This window comes from Lolium perenne, chromosome 7 (genome assembly GCF_019359855.2).
Source record: "Lolium perenne isolate Kyuss_39 chromosome 7, Kyuss_2.0, whole genome shotgun sequence".
NCBI lineage: Eukaryota > Viridiplantae > Streptophyta > Magnoliopsida > Poales > Poaceae > Lolium > Lolium perenne.
Genome location: NC_067250.2, coordinates 140,562,508 through 140,584,489, shown reverse-complemented (window position 1 = coordinate 140,584,489; position 21,982 = coordinate 140,562,508). Strand labels below are relative to the sequence as shown.

The following is a 21,982-nucleotide window of genomic DNA, read 5'->3' as shown; positions in this document are numbered from 1 at the left end:
CTTTTGTTGTATGATCAACATATATAACAACTGTCTGGTGCTTAGAATATTTTAGGCACCTGCGGAGAGCTCGAAAGTTCACGGAAATAGGTTGCGGGGAGAGCTAGACTTGTTTTCCCTAGCCATGCGGGGCCCTCGTGCCACGATGGAGCCGAAGGAATGCGGCCCGGATATTTCATATTTGCCACATTTTTCATTAAATTTTGATTTTTGATGGAACCTCGTCAAGAGGGCGGGAGCTCCCGCAATGCATTATAGGAAGAGGAAAAAATGATCTACTCCGTAGTTAATAAGGGTAATCGGACCTAAAAACTATACAACACATGGTTAATTTATAATTAAATTTTAATTATAAAAACGAAAATGTGGTAAAATGCGGAATCCCCCACCACCGCCCGCGCGCGCGTGCGCACAAAACTCCCGACCGCTCCTCACTCCCCAAGTCCCCTTTGAACCGGGAGCCCCGCGATAACCGCCTTTGGACGACGCCAACGCGATCAACTCGATCGTGCTAGCCCGGCCGGAATCTCGGAACCCGCGACCACCCGCCCACCGGCCCCATCTCCGGCGCCTCCATCTGACCCGCGCCGGCCGCATCGCCGCCCGATGGAGGCGATAGAGGAGCTCTCAGAACTCGCCGATGTCACGGCGCAAGCCTCCGGGCTGCTCGCGGACGATGACCCGGCCGACGGCGCCACAAGGCGCGGCGGCGGCTCCTCGTTCCTCACCGTCGTCGCGCTCGGCAACGTCGTGCGTAGCCTCCCTTTCGCCTTCTCTCCCTCGATCGGCTGTTGTTCGATCGGTGTATGATCTAATCGTTCTGTCGGGGATCGTGACGTGTGTTTGTGCAGGGCGCAGGGAAATCGGCGGTGCTCAATGGCTTGATCGGCCATCCTGTGCTCGTGAGTCCAATTTTTTCCGCATGTTCTTAATGCAAAAAATTGTATTGTCCATCGAAATGTTTAGCGGATCACGCTAAGGGTATATATATTTGTGAGTATATAGCCTACTGGGGAGAATGGAGCAACCAGGGCCCCAATCTGTGTAGACCTGCAGCGGGATGCGTCGCTCAGCAGCAAAACCATTGTGCTGCACATCGACAGCAAGTCGCAGCAGGTTTCTGCCAGTGAGTTCTCTTTCAAAATTTAGCAACTGTTTTCAGTTCCAGGTGACAAGAAAAGTCTGGGATTTAGAGAGCTGGTGATATGGGTCAATACTCCTACGTCTGTGTATGTGCATTTGTGTGTGAATATGACTAAGTCTGAATTTTTACAATGCAGGTTCCCTCAGGCACTCGTTGCAGGACCGGTTGACGAAGGCTGGAAGTTCTGCTAAGGGTCGATCAGACGAGATAAACGTGAAACTATCCACCAGCACAGGTCTGTTTATTATTCCTCTTGCTCTTACTTTTTTGCATGTATTCTGATCAACCGAGTGAGCGCTGTGGAGAAGAGCCTGAAAGTGGAGATGCCTTTGGACTTATGATAGTTATATGTCCGGGATAAGCTGAATTAGCATTAATTGTGCTACTGTGGTTTAAGTAGGGTTAAGTTATTCAACTGGTAAAACTAAGGGTGAAAGTTAGATAGTTTTTCAACATCATGTCCTAAATTTTGATGAAATCTGTACCTGAATGCATGTCTTGAAATATAAATAGCATGCATGAGTTAAGGTTAGCCAATAATAGTCATTGATGTCATCTTATTGTGAATTCACTTACCGTAAATACTTGTAATTTTTTTCAGCCCCTCCATTGAAATTGATTGATTTACCAGGGATTGATCAGCGTAGCATGGATGAATCAGCAGTAAGCATTACAAACAATCCCATTTTATAAATGTGTTCAGCTATTTATCGGGCAACCACCAGTAGGGCCTGATGCATTTCTAGGATCAATTTTTGGTACTTAGATGGCTTTTAATTTAGAAACAAACCATTCAAATAGAAATATCTTCACATTACTTTGTTGATAGAGATTTAATTACGGATGAGCTTTTGGCTTTTCATCAAAATACAGAGCATAATAAACAAATGTTGCTTACATACAACTAGTCGAACAGTACTGCTTTTATAGTCCTGCCGAACAATTAATGCATCTCAACATGTATAAAATTCAATTATTATGTTCTAATATTTCTATGGATTTAGTTAAACGTACATGCTACGCCGTCCAACTGACCTTGACTATTGTGGAAACTGCAACGAATAAGTATATCTGCTAGCTTTCCACATATGTGGTTTTCCATTGACAATCTCGTCTCCAGATTGGGAACTCTGTGGTACGTAGTGATGCAATTCTGCTAGTTATCATTCCAGCTCTACAAGCGCCTGATGTGGCATCATCTCGTGCTCTACGGCTTGCCAGAGAGTTGGATTCGGAAGGTTTGTATGAAGGACTCAAGACCTAGTATGATCTGATTTTTTTAGATGTTAACTATTATATAGAGAGAAGTAATGACAACAGTACAGCAGAGAATCCATCGTTTTAATTTGTGCTCTTTTGCCACAATATAGATCCCAGATTTTTTAAGATCTAACTTACCGTTCCAGCTATTTTCTTGAAAGGTTTCCGAATTGCATGTACTTATCTATTTTGTTGGATTGCTAGGTACTAGAACCATTGGAGTCTTGAGCAAAGTTGATCAGGCAGCTGGAGAACAGAAAGCTATTGGTGCTGTTCAGGCCCTGCTTGCGAACCAAGGTCCAAGAACTGCAAAAGACATTTTGTGGGTAGCTACAATTGGACAAACTGTTCCCACTGCGTCTGCCCAGTCAGGAGTAGGTTCTGAAACCTCACCAGAAACTTATTGGCAAGCTGAAGCTGAAAGCCTTTTATCTATACTTTGTGGAGCTCCTCTTAGTAAACTTGGTCGAGTAGCTTTAGTTGATTCACTTTCTAGGCAGATAAGGACAAGGATAAGAGTTAGGCTCCCACATCTCTTGAATGGGTATGAATTTGTCCTGCCCTAGCCGTTAACTTTACTAACTTTATCTCAGAGTTCTTAATCATGTGCGATATTTATTTTCATGAAAAAACAGTCTTCAAGGGAAGTCTCAAATAATTCAGGAGGAATTAGCAAAGCTTGCAGAAAATATGGTCCAAACTTCCGAAGGAACCCGGGTAATTGCTTTAGGGCTTTGCCGGGAATTTGAGGATGCGTTTCTCCAGCACATTGCAGGTGGCGAGGTTAGTGATAGTATTGCACACCCTCTCCATCTTTCCTATCTTTGATTTAGTCATAACGTCATGGCATGGGCATGTGTATTATTATATTGATTCACGGACGCCATTGAAATTCTCTACACATGTCATCTTAGTGTTGGTAACCGCCAGTTTTTTTAAAGGGAAGGCCTAATGCCCAGCTTTATATATAAAGCGGCAAACCAACAAAGATCCAGACATACAACCACGGGTCCAAGACCCACCCAAGTCTCATCAAGTACCAGGCTAACTCCAAATACAACTCAAACGGGACGCAGACTACTAGCGGAGCAGAGTGCAAGATACAAGACAGCGCTGTAACAAATGAAACTCCGAAAAAAGTCCGTCGCCAGATCTCCATTGTTGTCTTCATCCATCGTCCCTCGTCCGCGCATGTAGCCTCCTAATCTCGACCAGCGCAGCCCCTGTCCGTCGGTGTCGGCCTGACCAGAACCCTCCATCTCTGCATATATAATGACATTTGAAACATCGCATCAGCAGGAGAGTTAATCATATTCCCCTCAATAGCTAGCTTATTCCTAATACTCCAAAGGTCCAGCATTGGGCCGCAAAGGTGAGCCATGCTAGCCTACTAAGGGGACCCGATAGACCCTGGACGAGAGCCAAGAACTGACCAGCCCCTGCTGGGTTCCAATCGCAATCCAGGAGCTCCCGCACTCCTGCCCATATAAACTTGGCTAGGGCGCAGCCAAAGAAAATATGTGAGCAATCTTCTCTGTCCCCACAGAGAGCACAATTCCCATTCAAGGGGCCGTGGCGCTTGAGATGGTAGCCGTCCCCCAAGGAGCTGCCAAAGGAATATTTTGATCTTAGGGGGAACTTTGATCTTCCACACATCCTTGCGGTGGGTAACCACTGCCCCAAGCGACATCCGAAAGTAGATGGAATGTGATGTGAACTCCCCTGAGCTCTCTGCGTTTTGATATACTTTGCCCGGATGAGGTCAGCCCATAAGCCCTCTGCGTTTTGATATAATTTCCAAATCCATTTCAGCATCAGGGCAATATTCATGCCCTTAGTATTGAGGATACCCAAACCCCCATACTCCTTCGGGGTCTGTAAACCGTGTCCCAATCTACCATATGGTATTTATTTTTGTTTCCAACTCCTTCCCAAAAGAATCGGGACCTGGACTTATTCATCGCCCCGTGCGTTGAATCGTGGAGAAGGTATAATCGCATTGCGAACATGGGTAGGCTCGAGAGGCAGGAATTGGTAAGTTCCAATCTACCTGCCAATGCCAGGAATATGCCTTGCCATGGGTCAACCCTATGACCCAGGAAGTGCCAATCCGCCACTGACAATTTCCTATGTGACACCGCAGTTGAGACAGTCATCCACCCTTAGCCTTTCTGCCTCCGTGACCCCTATCACCACCACCTCACTCTTAGAGAAGTTAATTTTGAGCCCTGACATATTCTCAAATCAGCGCAAGAGGATATTCAGGTTTGCCACTCCCAAGGCAAGGCCAGTTTGAACTATTCTAACTTTGTTTCATCACCTTTGTATTACTAGAGATGGTAGTCATTCTGCTATTGTATTGGGAATAAGAGATACAATGTTTAGTGAATATGTTTAACCATAAATGATGAAGTGTGAGATATAAATAAGATAAAAGGATATTAAAAAGAGTCAACTCTACACTCACACCTTATATTTTCAAATAAGAGCAAAAATGGAAAATATAACATGTTGGAGTCTCCATGCGCGACGTGGTAATTGCCCTCCAGATCCAACCATGTTACATGAAAAATCTACCAATTCATTTATGGCATGCATTTTCTAGATGCAAACACATGAGAAACCTAAGCATGCTAAATGCACACAAGAGACAATAGGATGAAATCACATTGACAGATGATTTCCCGGATAAAAAAATGCTTTGTAGCTCGAATCATATGCATGTTTCATAGTTCCTTTTCACCATTGACTTCTCGACAAACTTTTATTCGAACGCACATGTTCCCTACCTATTTTATTCGGGCGCATATGTTCCCTGCCTATTTTGTAACAAGTTAAACACATGGCAACTTTAGTGTATGGTGGAGGAACCATTGGGTGTCAACTTTCACGAAACAAAATAAGTTGTTGAAACACATCAACATGGGTTCTAATTTCGAGGACCTCGTCGAGACAAGGCTGACGATGTAAACGAAATGCTAGTTAAATGGTTTGAGAGTTTAAAACTTTGTGAAATTCAAGTATCCAAAGAATCTATAGTGCATGCATACTAGTTGCTTCTCATCTGGATTTAGTGCATGCATCGAACCGACGCTTTCAATGCCTAGTGAGCATGTAGCACTGAAGGGCCCTAAGCGGTCCATCCATTAGTGTGTATAATGCCACTGAAGGGCCAACTATTAAAGCCCACCTGTTATTGGTGATGATTATTATCGACGGTCGCCAAATTTCAGGATACCTTGTGCATCGCTTAAAGCGAATTGGTGCGCTAGCTCTCCCTCAACTCTCCCCCGCGTGGGCTGGACCATATAAAGCCATTTTTTTGCTTCGTTTTTTCCTTTCATGTTTTTATCTTTCTATTTTTTCCTTTTCTTATTTTTTTGTCTCTTTTATTTTCATTTCGTTTTTTACTTTATTTATATTTTATATGATTTATTTATTCATTCTTCATTTTTTGGATAAATATATGAATTCTTTTTTAATACAAGAGAACATTTTTTTATTTCATGAGCATTTTTTCGAAACATGGTACTCCCTCCATCCCATGGAACTTGTCTGAGATTTATCTGAATTTGAATGTATCTAGACACTAAATAGCATCTAGATACATCCAAATTTTGACAAACCTCTGACATGTTTCATGGGAAGAGGGAGTAGTTTTTTTGTAGACATATGAACATTTTCATATGCAAGAACATCTTTTTAAAATGCAAGAATGATATTTCAACCTACACAACATTTTAATATTATTGTTGAATTTTTTAATGAAAAGTTGTTCATTCATATTTAAAATATGTTTGTGTTTTAAAAAATGTTCATAGGTTCAAGAAATATCCATGGGGTTGAACAGAATTCCACGAGGTTTAAAAAATGTACATCGATCAAACAAATAACCGATTTAAAAAATGTTCATAGATTTTTTTAAAATGTTCACGATTTGAAAAGTCATTCACATATTCAAAAATGTGTTCATGCACAAAAATTTCTCATACGTATTCAAAATAAGTTTATGTTTCGAAACAAATGGTTTCATGGTTCAAAAAAGTGTCTCCGGGTTCAAACAATTATTAAAGGGTAGAAAATAAAGTAGATCAACGGGTTCAAAAAAAAGTTCACGAGTTCAAAAGAATTTTCACTGGTTCAGAATATATGTTGAGGTCTTCGAAAAATTATATTCATGTAGCCCCAAAAAAAGCTGGGGAAATAAAAGAAAAGAAAAAAGAAAAAACAAAACTGGAAAAACAAAACAAAACAAAAGAAAGTGAGTGTGAGTGCACTATAGCTCGCATGAGTGAGGGGCCTGCGAAAATTTCGGTTGAAGTCACTAGTAACGATGTTTATTTGAACCCATCAGTTGCACCGACGCCAGTTTTCTTCCCCCCGTGACCCCGTCAATGATGTGATGTCGATTGTACAGTTTATCATAGTAATTGATAAGAGAAAGACACTTTTCTTTTGAATCTTCAAATGTCCTTTGTGCAAGTCCTTCAAGTCGTTAAATTCATGAGGTTTTGAACTATCCGTCCGGCTTGAGCAGTATATTGCAAGTAGTGAATATTTGAATTATGGAACCACCAAGAAATGTTGTCTGGTGCCTTCAAGCGAGGTATTTATGTGAGTAACTGCTAGTATTTGAGGGAATGTCTATATAGGCAACCACACTTCCTAGGTGGAGACTATCCTTTGTACCCTAGTGTCCGTGCATCTCGGCTTTAACTATCCTCTAAATTCATGTACATAATTCGAGAAGGGCAACTCTTGAGGATTTGGATTGGGTTTCTATTGAGCATTCAAGCGTGGGATGAAAGCCAAGTTCTTGTTACTCTTAGAGGTTTGTATCTCCAATTTGGTTGGCTGTCGTTGTGAATCTTCAAAGCTGTGAAGAAACCAAGAAGTTCGTGAGTCGTGAGGCATATGGAAGCCATTTGGTACAGCGTGTGTCGGTATCTGCTTCAATCTCTGTCAAGCTTCCCTAACGTAGATGTAGGACCTGGCCAACGATCCAAACTTTGAAAACAAAACATGGAGTATTTGGTTGTCTCTCCTTTTCTTTCAGCACCCATACCTTCCAAGATCGGTTTCTTTGATGTTTGTGCTTGCTTAGGGTTGTTCTAGATCACCTAGTTGATTAATTTCTAAGTAACTAAAGTTTTAGGACTAAAATTTAGTAATATCTTATTCACCCCTTCTCCGTCAATATCTTTGGCCCTTTAATTGGCCGGTTTACCCTAGTAGTGATTAGTGTTGCTTTCGTGTCGTCCTCAACACCTAATATAATTTAATCATCTATAATTTTTCACTATCAAATACACAGGGTGCAGGTTGGAAAGTTGTGGCTAGCTTTGAGGGGAAATTTCCAACAAGGGTTAAACAACTCCCTTTGGACAGGCATTTTGATATGAAAAATGTCAAAAAGGTAATTTGGTTATACTCGAATAAAAAAAAATCCTTCCTTGACCTTATCTATTATATGATTATAATATAAAACATTAGCCAGGTTGTTCTAGAAGCCGATGGCTATCAGCCATACCTGATATCACCCGAGAGAGGCTTAAAGTCTCTTATAAAAGGACTTCTAGAGTTAGCTAAGGAACCATCAACGCTTCTTGTGGATGAGGTAACATGGTTAAAGACTTACTGCCTTATTCTGAATCTAGAGAACTTTTTTAATGCAGTGCATAACTACTACTTATATTATCCTTATATTCTGGTATTTTCTACTAGTCACTATAATCTCCTCGGAGTATTTTTTTATATTTTGGCATTTACTTGACAAAAGGACCATAGGTATTCTGGCTTTCTATTCTTGAGAAGTTTGTGTTGCTTATTTATCTCAGATCAAATGATGCCTGCATGCATATTAGATACAAATGCCTTCTACCAGGACCATTCTCTTGCTACTTTCGGTGTATTCCGTCACAGCATTATTGTCATGTTCCTACTTCTACAAGCATGTTTATTAGTCTTGACATATTATTGACAATTGAATAACCACTACTTCCAAGTATTAGATGCATTATTTTTTCTTCATTAGCTGTTGACACATCAAACTCTGTTCAAATACAGTTGCAACTATTTTCGACCCAAAAATTGTATTGTCAACACATTTTCTCCTCAACATACAGCTGGTGATAATTTTTACAAGCTTACTTTTAGATTTACTGTTAACAGGTTCATCGTGTATTGCTAGATATAGTATCAGCTGCAGCAAATGCCACTCCAGGACTTGGTAGATATCCCCCTTTCAAGCGTGAGGTATAATTCTTTCTTTTCAGGTGTCCTAAAGAGGATAATTTATTTATACAATAAGGGCAATTTATATCTGTTGTTCTTCACAAGGTAATTGCGATTGCATCTGCTGCTCTAGAGGGTTTTAAAAATGAAGCCAGAAAGATGGTTGTTGCACTGGTTGATATGGAGCGTGCATTTGTACCTCCCCAGCATTTTATTCGCTTGGTGCAGAAAAGGTTAGTTGGACATGCTTGTTTTATGATAACCTTGTTGGCTATGCATAACATTTAGCGTGTTTATTTCATATAACATTCAGAGTTTTTCATCACATTGGTTACGCAGTTCTGCTGTGTTGATTTGTTTATGTATATTTTTATGTTTTTCTTTATATTTGTTTACTGCCACAATTGGTGTTCTGCATATGTTGGGATATGTGTGTGTATGAGCGAGCGGGTGGCTGAAAGTGAGGAGGAAAGAGTCGGATGGAGAGGCAGAACGCCCGAAGTGTTTTTTTTTTTTTTTGAACAAAGTTGGCCTCGAAAGGCCTGGAAGATTCATTACTGGCGGTGGGTACAGAAATTACATCATTCCTCTTTTTCATCTACTGCCCTGGAAAACCTAGCATTTGAAGTACAGGCCACGAAAATTGCAAAAAGGACCCTAGCAACAAAATGAGAAAATTGGCTGCACGTTGCTGGTTGTTGACTACACCATTTCAGAGAAGGAAGCACCAAAGATGAATAATGGAGTGGGATCAAGGGATAGACAGATTGCTTGAGAAATTTGTTCAGGTGCACAAGAGGAAGAACAAGTCCAATATTATTTTGATGGGAAGTGGATCAAATGAGAGGCTCAAACTATCAGCAGAGGAATTAGAGAAATTGAGAAAAATAAAATTGTGTGGAAATGATTTAGAGAGCATAAGAATGATAATTGTGATTGGTACTTCATCTCAAGATTTTACATCCACACATGTCTCCTGGTCAAAGTGGATAGTTGACTCAGGAGCATCCGCACATAACACGGGTAGCTTAAGTGAGTCTGTATCATATGCTCCACATCCACCCTTTGCATAAAGAGACCATGCAAACCGTTGATGGAACTTACCAATTTGTCAACGGGGTCAGCACAGTGAAATGCACTTTGTCTATTACATTGTCATTAGTCTTACATGTTTCATTTCATCCGATTAGTTTGGTGTCTATGAGGTCTTTGGTTGATAATATTGATTGTCGAGTAATTGTTGACTGATACAATTGTATAGCCGAGGAGAGGAAGACTAGAAGAGGGTTGGGATAGGTTTGAGACATAAGGGATTATAGTACATGGATAGATGGGAAATTAATGGTGCATTGTGCACCACTCTGACAGAACAAGTGATGATGATAAGCCAAGGGTGATACTAGAACATCGTCGATTGCGCCATATGTCCTTTGATACTATGACTAAGATATCTATTAGAGAGGTAAAGGTGGAGGAAGAGTAACTTGTGCCTGATGCATGCAAATAGATAACACATCATATGTGATGTGAGCCATGGGCTCTGAAGTACATTACCCTTTGTTGATTCACTCTGATGTCTATGTGTGGACTTCTCCGGGCAGTCTCTGGAAAAATATTGTCACCTTCATTGATCGCTACTTCTGCATGACTTGGATATGAACAAAACTTGTAAGGTGCTTACATCTTTCAAGGACTTATATGGCTATATCCAAAATCCTTACAGTATTATTATTCAAGTTATCAAGTCTGATAAATGTGATCATGCATGTGAACATTGAGGTTGGCAATATTCTCTCTAGAACCTACATATAACTTCCTGTCCTAGTACATCTCCACGTAAGGGGGTAGTTGAAAGGTACATTGGATATCTACTAGAGGTTGCTCGATCACTTATGTATACTATGGCAGTGCCTAAATTTCTTTGGAATGAAAAAATTATTGACTGCTACTTATTTATCAATCATATGCCATCAAAGGTACTTGGGATGAAGAATCCTTATGGGATATTTGGCAAGAATGAATTGGTTGTTCAGCCAAAAGTTTTAGGAGTACTTGCTTTGTTAGACAACAAAAAACTTCAGTGTGAAAGTTAGATTCACATGATGTGAAGTGCATCATCATAGGTTAATCATCTGGATAAAAGGGCTATAGGTAGCGATCACTGAACATTTGTGAGCATGAATGTGACATTTAGGGAGTCTTAGTCGTTTTATGGAGAGAAGACATATCTCAATTTGGTATTTGACCGACTCTCCTTACATGAGTGATGCTAGTTGATAGAGTGAAGACGGCAAAGGAAGCTGAACCACCAATGTGCTGTGATTGGTTCAATTGCTAAGTGAAGATATCACGACTGAGGTTAAAGATCTTGGCCAACTTAAATACTTTCTCGGCATTAAAATTTCTAGATCCCCCCTGAAGGGATAGTTCTGTCACAATATAAGTATTTCCTACAGTTGCTTAGTGACACTAGTATACTTGGGTGTTAGGCTGCATCGACACCTATTGATCAAATCACAAACTGTGTTCTGAATCGGGAGGTCCAGATGAGAGAGAGAACTACCAAAAACTTGTTGGACAACTTCTGTATTTGTTCTCAATTGGGTATAGCGATATTTGAAGGGCAGTCCTGGGAAAGGACTGTGGTTTCAGAAAATGGTCATCTAAATATGGATGGTTACAGCGATTCTGATTGGACTAGTTTCCTTGATGATGGAAGATCAACTTCAGGTTATTGTGTTTTTGTTGGAAGAAACCTTGCATCGTGGCAAAGTAAGAAACAAGCACTGATGTTAAGATCAACAGCTGAAGTTGATTAGAGAGCTATGTCTCAAGAGCTTAGTGACATAGAACTAAAAGTTTTTATTAAAGGTTCATTGAATGTATGATGTAGAAGGTAATACAATCCAACATGACAGATTCGAGCATGTTGAGATAGGCTGCTTCTTCATCAAAGATAAATTGGATTATGGTATCATAAGGATAAGTCATGTGAATTTGGGTTAACGAGTTAAGGAGTGTAGTATATCCCATCTTGAGGGGGAGTGTGCCTGTGCATGCGGTCCAAGTGGGCCATGTGTGCTTGCATACATCTATGTGTATGAAAGGAACGGAAGGAATAATCCAGAACTTTCCCACAAATACCAAAATATAATTCTGTATCATTTTTTATGCTTTTCTAATACAAAATTATGCACATTTATTGAGAAAAACTTCTAGCACGTTTTCCTATTACTACGATGATTTTGTATTTGTTTTTGTTTTGGTATCTTTATGCCTGTTATTACATCCAGAATGGAAAGGCAACGTCATGAAGATGAGTTGAAAAATCGCGCTATGAAGAAGAGTTCAGATGCAGACCAAAACAGAGTATATAGTGTGCCTAGCTTTGTGTTTTAGAGCATTGGTTCCTCTATAAATATATCCCAGTGTTCAAATTATTAAATATATCCTCCAATTTCCCCATTAGCTCTGACAACCAGTTTGTTCTTGTCAGGCCACGAGCCCACTAGTCCAAGGAAAAGAATCAAATTTACAAATTCTAGGACCTGCTGGAGAAATTACAGCTGGTAAGGACATGCCAAACCATCTAATTTGGAAGGATGCAGTTTTACAGGAAGGAGTGCTTGTTTTTAATCGGTTTTAGAAGGTTTTTAGTCAATGTCTTTCATATGTAATAATGTATGTTTCTCTGTTAAAGGTTTTCTGTTTAAAAGGCGTGCAAAAGGAAATGACTGGAGCAGGCGATGGTTTGTTCTAAATGAGAAAAGTGGAAAGGTTCGTTATTTTTGTGTTGTGCCAAGTATATTACAACCCATAAGATAACTTCAAATCAGTACTGACTCCAATCCATACTAGGTATGGTGGTTTTAGTTCAAACTGAACTAAATCCATGACAGTTAGTATGGATAGGAGGGGGTATTGCTTCTCTTCTTATTGATAATATGCATTATCCAAAATTTCTTCTAGTAATTTAATGGTTGTACTAAATTATTTTCCAGCTTGGATACACTAAGAAACAAGAGGAGAGACACTTCCGGGGTGTCATCAATTTGGAGGTATTCAGTGCTGCTTGATTGTGATCCTTTATATTTTCTGCTTGGGTGCTTATTCAAACAAGATCACCCCTTTTTTCTTTAACGGAAACTGAAATGTAAGTTAACAGCTGATAAGGGTGGGCAATTAGTTCCACGGACCTTTACCAGTCTAGCCTTAATCACATTGATCCCCCAAAGGATAATGTTTTTTTCTCAAAAACGCAAAAGCCTTGTGTTTTGATGCATTGATAGAAAAAGAAGGTTATATGTACAAGTTCAAGTAAGTATCAACACAACACCATACAACTCAACCCAAAAGACCTAATCTAGAGGAGTAGTTGGCGAAGACCCTGGGCTCATGCGTCCTGTTGTTGTTGAACAAGGAAGCCACCGAAGGATGCGCGTTGTCAAAGACTGCAGCGTTCTGGTGCTTCCATATCCATCATGTGGTGAGCATGATCAACGATGAAGTGCCCTTGCTCAACTGGCGAGGGGCAGTCCGCACCACTCCGCGAAGTCTCCCTCAACCGTTAGAGACCCAGAGGTGGACCGAATACACGAGAGAACCTCATACCAGATAGTCTTGAAGAAGGAGCATCCGGTGAGAATGTGTGTGATAGTCTACTCGGACTAATCGAAAAGCGGGAATCTTGGCGCATGTGGTAAGCCACGTCGCGCCACCCGCTCACTCGTCCAACACATGTCAAGGCAGGCCATCCAGCTAAAGAATTTCACCCTAGGCAGGATTTCAGTTCAACCTCCACAAACTTGATAGAACAGCCCCCTGGAAGAGGGAGGGTGTCATAATAGGAACGGGAAAAGTATTGCGCATCCGTCGCCCAACGCCAAATCACCCTATCCTGGTTCGTCGATAGCTGCATGCCCATAAGTCTGCTCCACAACTGAACCTACTACCATAGGGAAAGAACGCTCGGCGCGCCAACTATGTATGAGATCCAAGAGCGCTCCACGAGCGCCTACTGTACACCTCTTTCTACAACTCTTAGGGGTGAGCGCGTAGACCTCCGGCGCTATCTCGGACTTACCATCCATCCATCCAGTGGCGGAGCCAGGACAACAAGTATGTGTTGTCAAATTAATGTTGTGTAGTCAAATACATGTATTTGTATAATTTTTTAATAAAATTTTGCACGCTTTTACCTTGTATTGTTGAAAAACTGTGTAGTCATAAGACTACACAGCTTAAGTGTGGCTACGCCACTGCATCCATCCATCTGTCCTCCCAGAAGAGAGCAGATTTCCCGTCTCCTACCACCATGAAAGTGGAGGCCGTGAAGACAACCTCATCCATCTTCGAGAACTGCATATCGAACCCGCGTCAAGGTTGCAGGGTGTCGGTACGCATCCTCCACAGCAAGCGGTGTGGGCAAGGTCCGGGATCCCCAAGCCTCCATAACACAGCGGGCAGCATACCCTGAACGTTGACGTGGCAATGAGGACCATTAGCATCTGATTTGCTGGCCCACAAAAATCCACGTAAGGTCTTGTTCTCTTCTCTTGAGTTCTAGCTTTAAGCTTCGTTAGACACCTCAATGAGCTTGTGCAACCGAACTAGAGCTCCTTCATCAAAGGCAAACATCCAGGACAAACAAACTAACTTCTATTCAAGATTGACATTGCCCGTGCCTTTGATATGGTTTTCTTCCTGCCCCTTATTGCTGGATATCCTATCTCACGTGGTTTGTGGCTGGCATTAGTGGGATTGGATCTTTGCCAAATTGCAGCTCGAAGGGGCAGGAGATCCTCGACAGTCTAGGTCTGCAGCAGGTTGACCCTCTTTCACCCGTGCCTTCCATATCCTCAATGTAGTTGTGCTTCCAAGTAGTGAGAAAGGTGGATCGGCTGGACTTTCTGGACCCCATCAAGCACCCTTGAATTTATATACGTGCTTCATTGTACACACATGATATTGTAGCTGTCAGCTCGTCATCGCAGTAGAACCTCATAAAAACGAACGGCATGAGTGGCATGTCCGGGACATGTTACTGTTCAGGGTTTCCATCAGAGCCATTTTAGGTAACGGTGTGCTCTCACTGTTCTCGACTGACCATTGTATTGTTTAATGATCAATGAGCTTGCTCCAAACCTTTAGAAGCTTGTAAAGCCTAGGGTGAGAAACGTCAGGACAATTGTACATACCTCAATAACAATACTTGGGCCCGTGTTTTACAGATGCACCTCTCTATCCAGGTGATCTTGGATTAATTGGTGCTTCTTCAGGACAATGGAGTGGAAAGTGATGGTATAATATACTTAATATTGGATTGATGCACTAGCCAAGATTTTTAAAAGTCCAAACTGTTGGAAAGGGCTAGGCTATATATTTTAACACCCCCCTCACGTCTAGGATGGACAAACAGGAAGAACATATACGTGGGATAGACGGGAGGCTGCAATTATTTTTAGATTAAATAGTGTGTTAGCTGGGGTTTAAAATTAAGACCTCCTGCCTCTAATACCATATTAGATTGATGCAAAGTTTTCCAAAAATCAGGTTATATATTTTAACATAACACCCCCTTTACATCCGACGTGGATGTGGAATAAGAAAAGGAAAAGTTTGCTACATAACACTATTATTTTCTAGCGTTTGTTGAAACATACCACACGGTTGACTCAGATGCCCATGCTATGAACATTTGTTTTTGAAAATAATATGCCAAAATTTACGTTTGTTGGCCACGCTGTCTGCTTTGACAAATGAGTGGGCAGTGTGTTTCGGCAAACGCCAAAAAACAGCGGTGTCATATAGCAATTTTTCTCAGTAAACAGACCTCCCCTCACGTCCTCTTTCGAGCGGAGAAATATTTGGGAGAAAATGTGGAGTGTGGGACTCGAACCTCTGATACCATATCCATATTAGAATAGTTCTACCAACCAATCAGTGGCAGAGCTTGGGCCATAATACTGGCGGGGTTAATGGGTTGGGGCAAGATTATACGTATTGGGCCGATTTTGGTTAGTAGATGGGCAGTTATTAAGGAATTTTGTACTGGGCTGGGGGGCGGCGGCCCATTTCGCCTCCACTAAGGTCTGCTAATACAACCAACTATTCTAAAAGACCGATTTAATGAAAAGTTGTGGTATAATATACAGCAATCTACAAACATTGATGTTATGATGAAGCATGCATGTAATCAAAAACATGGAGAGCGACGCTTTGTGTCAAAAAAGAAAAACATGGAGAGCGACGCTTCTTCTGGACAGATAAGTGGTTAAATGGAAAGTCGGTCGAAGATATAGCACCAAAGATATTCCTGATGATCAATCCCTTATCAGAGCAAGAACAGTTGCTGAAGCGGTCACTCATTGCGCTTGGATAGAAGACATTAAAAATCCCATTAATATTCAAAACTTTCGACAGATACTGTCCATTTGTGAAGAAGTAAGCAGTATGGTCATTTTACCGGAGATTGCAGCCCATCATACATGGACTTGGGACACCAAAGGGATTTACACGGCCAAGTCATTATACCGAGCTCACTTTCAGACGATGGCACTATGTAACTTAGCTCCTGCAATTTGGAGATGATAGGCTCCCCTCAGATGCAAGATTGCAGATTGGTTGTTTACCAGAGGATGAATATGGACTGCAGATCGTCTTGCAAGACGTGGACTACCTCATAATGGTTGCTGAGTTTTCTGCAATCTGGGAGAAGAAAATTCACAACACTTATTCGCGGGATGTGCAGTGGTAAGCATCATTTGGAGTGCAGACATGCAGTATCAATCTGGGCTGGTTTAGCGCAGGTCGTTCCAACCCCTAGTCGGCTAGTCAATCCCTCAGATCATGGTGGAGTGTTGCTGCAGCCAACTTGCAAAGCAAAGACAGAGCAAAGCTAGACACTTTAGTCGTGCTGACGACTTAGTCCATTTGGTGAGAAAGGAACGGTTGTGTATTTGAAAATGCACACAGACCCATTCGAAAACTAATTGAACAAATCAAAATGGATGCAAAGCAGTGGGCATTGGCCAGCAGCGGTCGGTTTAGTTTTTCTGCTACATAAGGGTAGTTTCAGGTTTGGAGTCTGTAATTAGTCTGGGTAGTGGTTCTGGTCGTTTTTCAGGGTGGTGTGGATGTTTTTCAAATGTAATTCTGGATGTACTCAGGCCTTTCGTTGGCCACTCTCTCTTCTTCTAATATAATACATGCATTCCTTCTGCATGGTTCGAAAAAACTAGCGCTTTATGAATGGGTTAGCACTGTAGAGGTACAAATTTGGCAGAAAGGCACAAACACTCTTCAAATAGTTCATGTTCTCTAAAACACTAAAAAAACATTAATATGCACTGTTAACCTAGACCCAGTGAAATATGTGGAATATATCTTCGTTTTTTTCCTGATTTAATCTGAGAATTTCTAGTCTCTAACGTGGATGTTTCCTTTAAGTTTTATCATCTTTTTTAGAATACAATAGATTATTGCTCGATCTTTTTTTGTATCAAAATTTACTGTGTTCATCTTGCAGGAGTGTAATCTTGAAGAGATTTTAGATGAGGAAGATCCTCCAAGAAGTTCTAAAGATTCTAGAAGGTCAAGTGGGACAGATTTCGGAAAAGCTCCTAGTCTCGTTTTCAAGATTACTAATAAGGTTGCTTATAAACATGTTTTGAAAGGTAATTTTATATCAGTTTTTTAATGTATAATTGATAATTTCGTTACTTACCATTTACTCCTTGTCCATGTCGCTGATAATTACTTCGGCAGCTCACAGCACTGTTGTACTGAAGGCTGAAAGTATGGCTGACAAAACTGAATGGGTTGCCAGAATTAAGAGTATTGTTGCAAAGAGAACAACTGTTTCAGAAGGTGGTTCACTGATGAGGCAAAGCCATTCAGATGGTTCGCTAGTTTCTGTTTCAAAAAAAGATGGTTCTCTAGTAAGTCGGAAATTTCGCCTGTTTATTTTATCCAAAAGTTCCCTGATGCCTGGTGTTTAAGCTTTGGTTTGCAAACATCTGCCGTTTCACCAGTATTCTGGTTTTATGAAAGTTAGGTTCTAGAAGCAGCAAGGGATTAATTACATGGCATTTATACTTCAATTATTTTTACAAAACTCCATCTTCTGTATACTATCCGTCCAGGACACAATGCTAAGAAAACCTGCAGATCCTGAAGAAGAGCTTCGATGGATATCTCAGGAAGTTCGTGGATATGTGGAAGCTGTTCTCAGTAGTCTTGCGGCAAATGTTCCCAAGTTAAGTATTCTGGATCTTGTTGAAGCGTTCTGATTTCCATTTCACAACTTCCAATGTCTTACTACTCTTGTTCAACAGGCTGTCGTTCTTTGCCAAATTGAGAAGGCAAAGGAAGACATGCTTAATCAGCTCTATACTTCCATAAGGTTGGTGAGATAATTACGCTACCTTTGGCATAAGATATTATTAGAACCTTGTGTAATTGCTTTCGCATGCTCCAAGCCTCTTTTCTGGAATTATTCTGGTACGAAACCATATTAGACTTCTATTTTAATATTCAAAGCTTTTAACCTCTGAGCTAAACTTGTGATAATTTTTGAACTGTGAATTTTATGCTCGGAACCCCTGGTGGTCAATTCCTAGATCCACCACTCATATGAACATACCATATGTTCTTGATCTAAATTTGCGATAATTTTTTAACTGTGAATTCTAAGCTCGGAACCCCTGGTGGTCAATTCCTAGATCCGCCACCCATGTATGAACATACTATATGTTCTTGAGCTTACAAGCATATGTCTTGATCATTTTGTGATCTTCTGATAGCACCATATGATAGTCAGAATACTTAAGATAACTTCCATCTCGCCATAGACGAAAAGTACCCAATTTCATGCCAAGAGACCATGTAAGGGTTGTACGACCCATCCATATGATAAAAAGACTCACAAGCCTAAGAGGTCTGTTCTGTTTCATTAAGCAATTTGTTGATTCGTTTGCTGGATGTAGGAGTAGTACATATGGTTCCATTTCAATTATGGAGAAAACCATACAATCTCTGGCCTTCTTTATGGTGAAAGTGGGCGGCCTAAGTAGAAGAGTTCTTGCTAATCGCTATCTTGATTGTGGTGATAGTTGCTGGTTACTGATATTATGTAATAGTGTATGTTCACTTTGGCTGAACTTCTATGGTCCTGCTATGTTTTTCACATCCACTATCCTCCAATCTGCAGTGTGGGTAGGATCGGGTCTCCAAATTTTCTGGCTTCGTCCTTGTTATGACTTTTAGCTATTGGATTGAATAGTGCCTGTTGTGTGTTAAGCTATAGATACAGATGAGCTTTCTTCTGCATTTTTATTTGGTTTATGTTATTTAGAGGATTGGTGTGTATTGACATCCACTATTTCTTAGAGTAACCTATTAGCCACGTTTACAGAGATCATCAATTGATGCCATATAAATTTGTTATTTAACAGAAAAGGAACTAATGCATAACTGTAATTTGTGGATAGCACGCAAAGCATTGCCAGGATTGAAGAGCTCATCCAGGAGGATCATAACGTGAAGCGCAGGCGCACAAAATTTCAAATGCAATCATCCCTTCTGTCCAAGGTTACTCGCCTGCTCAGTATCCATGATAATCGCTCAAATGATTCTGCTAGATCAGGTAAGTGTATCCTTGTTAAAACTCTGACGAACGCAGTACATTTCCGGAGCACTCCATGTCCTGCATAGCATTTACTCTAAATATTATGCTTTATCATTCATTTTACTAGGCCTAGAGCCTTTGTAGTTTGGGATGACTGTTTTAGTTTATGTATTTTGTCTTTCTTATGTTCTGGTACTGCTTTTTTTTTTCCTTTATCTGTTCTGTTCTGTCTTGACAGTAAATTATCTTTTTTTTTGCGATAGACAGTAAATTATCTTTACATTACCAAAAAGCACTTCAGCCTTTCATCAAGAAGAGAGAATTAAAAAATTGATAAATAAACCTTGGGTTACTATATTAGATGCATGCTATGTAACTTTTGTTTCACTTAGCAACTGCTAATTCTAGAGGGCTATTTTTTGTTACTTCAAAAGCATTGGTGTAGAATTGCAACCGTACCTTGAACTCTATTAAATTTATTTTTTCTTGTGTTATTTAGATCCAATAATTCAATAGGTGTGGGGACAGTGAGTTGCCGGTTCATGCCTTGCAGATATTAGCCCAAGAACCGATGTGCAATCCGGATAAGAATGGAGATCTGCATTTGATGGCAGTAGCAGTGGCCATCGAAATAGTAATGCATCACAAGATTGTGACTCGCTGGTCGGAACTAACTCTGGGATTCGCCACATGCCAAGTCGAACGCCACCACAGCTTCCACCACAGGGCAGTCGCTTGGGGTATGGCTTCTAATTCAGCGCTTGTGATTATTGGCCGGGAACACATTTGCTGGCTCCACGTGCTCTAATGTCCAATTGATTCAGACTTTTCAGAAGAAACCCGTCCATCTTAATTTGTTTTGATTAATTCAAGTGACCAGTTCTCTAGGACTTACCCGGACTATCTTAATTTTTCATACTAAAACCAGCAGTGACCCGTGCAATTGCTTGGGCAGCATCTTACACTTGTATATATTTATTATATATTATAAAATCACTTTTATCCAGAAAATATAAAATATACAATTCAGACCGATACAGCTCACAGTAAAACGAGTTTGTCATCCGGCCTAGCTCTGCCTCATCTTCAACTTGATCATTTTAACCCCTTGATCTTATTCGTTTTCTTCCTCTGACTTGCAAAGGTGGAACGAAAATGATAATTCTGTCTCCGTTTTGTTATTTAGCATAGAAAGAACTGGACAGAGTGGAATAAAAAATCATAGTTGAAAAGGTTCTATAGAAAAAGCCATTATAATTCATATTTTATATATCAGAATAATTCAATTTTTATTAATGAAAAAATGGATAAAAGAAAAGAAATGATTACAACTAGTGTATTCGCGATTGTTGATGTCACATTGTTTCCTCTCTATGGCGAAGTTTGACGGGTGTATCAACATCTTGATTTCAACATGAGTTAGCCTAGTGTGGAGTAAGGATGGCAATTTTACTCATGGGTATAAGTCGTATGGTTAGTGTATGGGCACATTATACTCATAGGCAGCACCCATACTGTACTTGTCAAGTTGCGGGTCGGGCATGGGTATAGTAATGTGCCCACATGTATATCAAACCCTACTCATCTTGGCCTGACATATGTGCCCATGAGTTCCATCGGCCCTCCCGATAATGTCACCACTGCAATGTTTTTTCAGCATGTGAGTCGGCGGCGAAGTATTAGAGCGGCATCAGAGGAATATGCCTGAGCGGCAATTATAAAGTGGTTATTGTGTAATTCTATATTTATGGTAGATGTTTATTTTTCATACTAGAATTGTATTAATCGAAAACATTCGTATATGTGTGTCTAATAAACAAACTAGAGTTCCTACTAAAGCCTCTCATTTGACTAGCTCGTTGATTAACATATGATCAAGGTTTCATGATCATGAATATTGGATGTTGTTAATAACGGGGTCACGCCATTAGAAGAATGATATGATGAACACACACCTAAGTAGATACAGCAATACGATCAAGTCATTAAATTTACATTGTTATATCAAACATGAGAGTGGATTTGGTGACCGGGTGTATACATGAGCATGCATCCATTACCGTTGGATTTGCTTTAAGATGCTCGCCTCACAAACGGAGCCAAACGGCATTAGATCTATTTTTTCTGGGGCTGCTGTCCACTTTTCTCACGAGGCAGGGCAAACAAACTACTCCAATCCAAAAGCATCCATCAACTGCACTGTCTTTTTCCTGAACCTTCCCGTGCAGCTGTGCTAGTGTTGTACTGGTGTGGATCATCTCTTCAGGGCTGCACCTCATCGCAGCTACCCTGGCCGATATGAACCACTAGCAATATAGTACTCCGTACTAGCTAATTAGTACATGTGCTAGTAATAAACGAAGTCTCTAGCGCTAATAATTTTTTTGTGCGGCCGGAAAGGGGCATGGATTGCAGCTTTAGAGCGTTGACCTTGCCCGGACGGCACCCTCAACATCCATCGTTGCTCCGCCGCCGGCAGCCACACAAACCCCCTCGTGCAGTCAGGTCACCAGGCTAGCTGAGCCGCGCCGGCGACAGATGTGCTCCACAGTATGCAGCGGCTAGGGGATCTCCAGTTCTCCATGTCCATAGAGATGCGACGAGTCCATGCTTATGTGGACTCAAGACGGAGCATCAGCCTCGGGCTATCGCTGCCGCCGCTGTCGAGGCTTGTCACAGCCGAGCGGAGGCGAGCACGCCGTAGGTTCAACAAGCAG

At 40.9% G+C, this 21,982-nt stretch overlaps 1 protein-coding gene across 2 annotated transcripts; it reads left to right on the top strand.

Moving 5' to 3' along the window:
- Positions 1–464: 464 nt before the first annotated feature.
- On the top strand, positions 465–20,267 carry LOC127318647 (dynamin-2B). 2 transcript variants are annotated; one of them, XM_051349126.2, is made up of 21 exons: positions 465–750; positions 852–902; positions 1,006–1,126; positions 1,281–1,379; positions 1,746–1,807; positions 2,265–2,382; positions 2,609–2,948; positions 3,040–3,187; positions 7,719–7,820; positions 7,902–8,021; positions 8,576–8,659; positions 8,744–8,871; positions 11,932–12,007; positions 12,135–12,207; positions 12,339–12,415; positions 12,640–12,696; positions 17,166–17,313; positions 17,405–17,577; positions 17,782–18,041; positions 19,129–19,283; positions 19,819–20,267. In XM_051349126.2, the coding sequence occupies exons 1-19, from the start codon at positions 607–609 to the stop codon at positions 17,926–17,928; spliced, it is 2,268 nt and encodes a 755-aa protein (XP_051205086.1). In that variant the 5' UTR covers positions 465–606; the 3' UTR covers positions 17,929–18,041; positions 19,129–19,283; positions 19,819–20,267. The 2 variants fall into 2 exon arrangements, with proteins under 2 accessions (XP_051205086.1, XP_051205087.1); XM_051349127.2 differs by having other exon boundaries at positions 19,782–20,267.
- Positions 20,268–21,982: the final 1,715 nt, after the last annotated feature.

Excerpts from the sequence above, each read along its gene's own strand:
- LOC127318647 (XM_051349126.2), top strand. The coding sequence starts at position 607 with ATGGAGGCGATAGAGGAGCTCTCAGAACTCGCCGATGTCACGGCGCAA. Across the intron at positions 12,008-12,134 it reads CAGATGCAGACCAAAACAGA|GCCACGAGCCCACTAGTCCA; the intron begins GTATATAGTGTG and ends TGTTCTTGTCAG. Across the intron at positions 17,314-17,404 it reads TTATAAACATGTTTTGAAAG|CTCACAGCACTGTTGTACTG; the intron begins GTAATTTTATAT and ends TTACTTCGGCAG.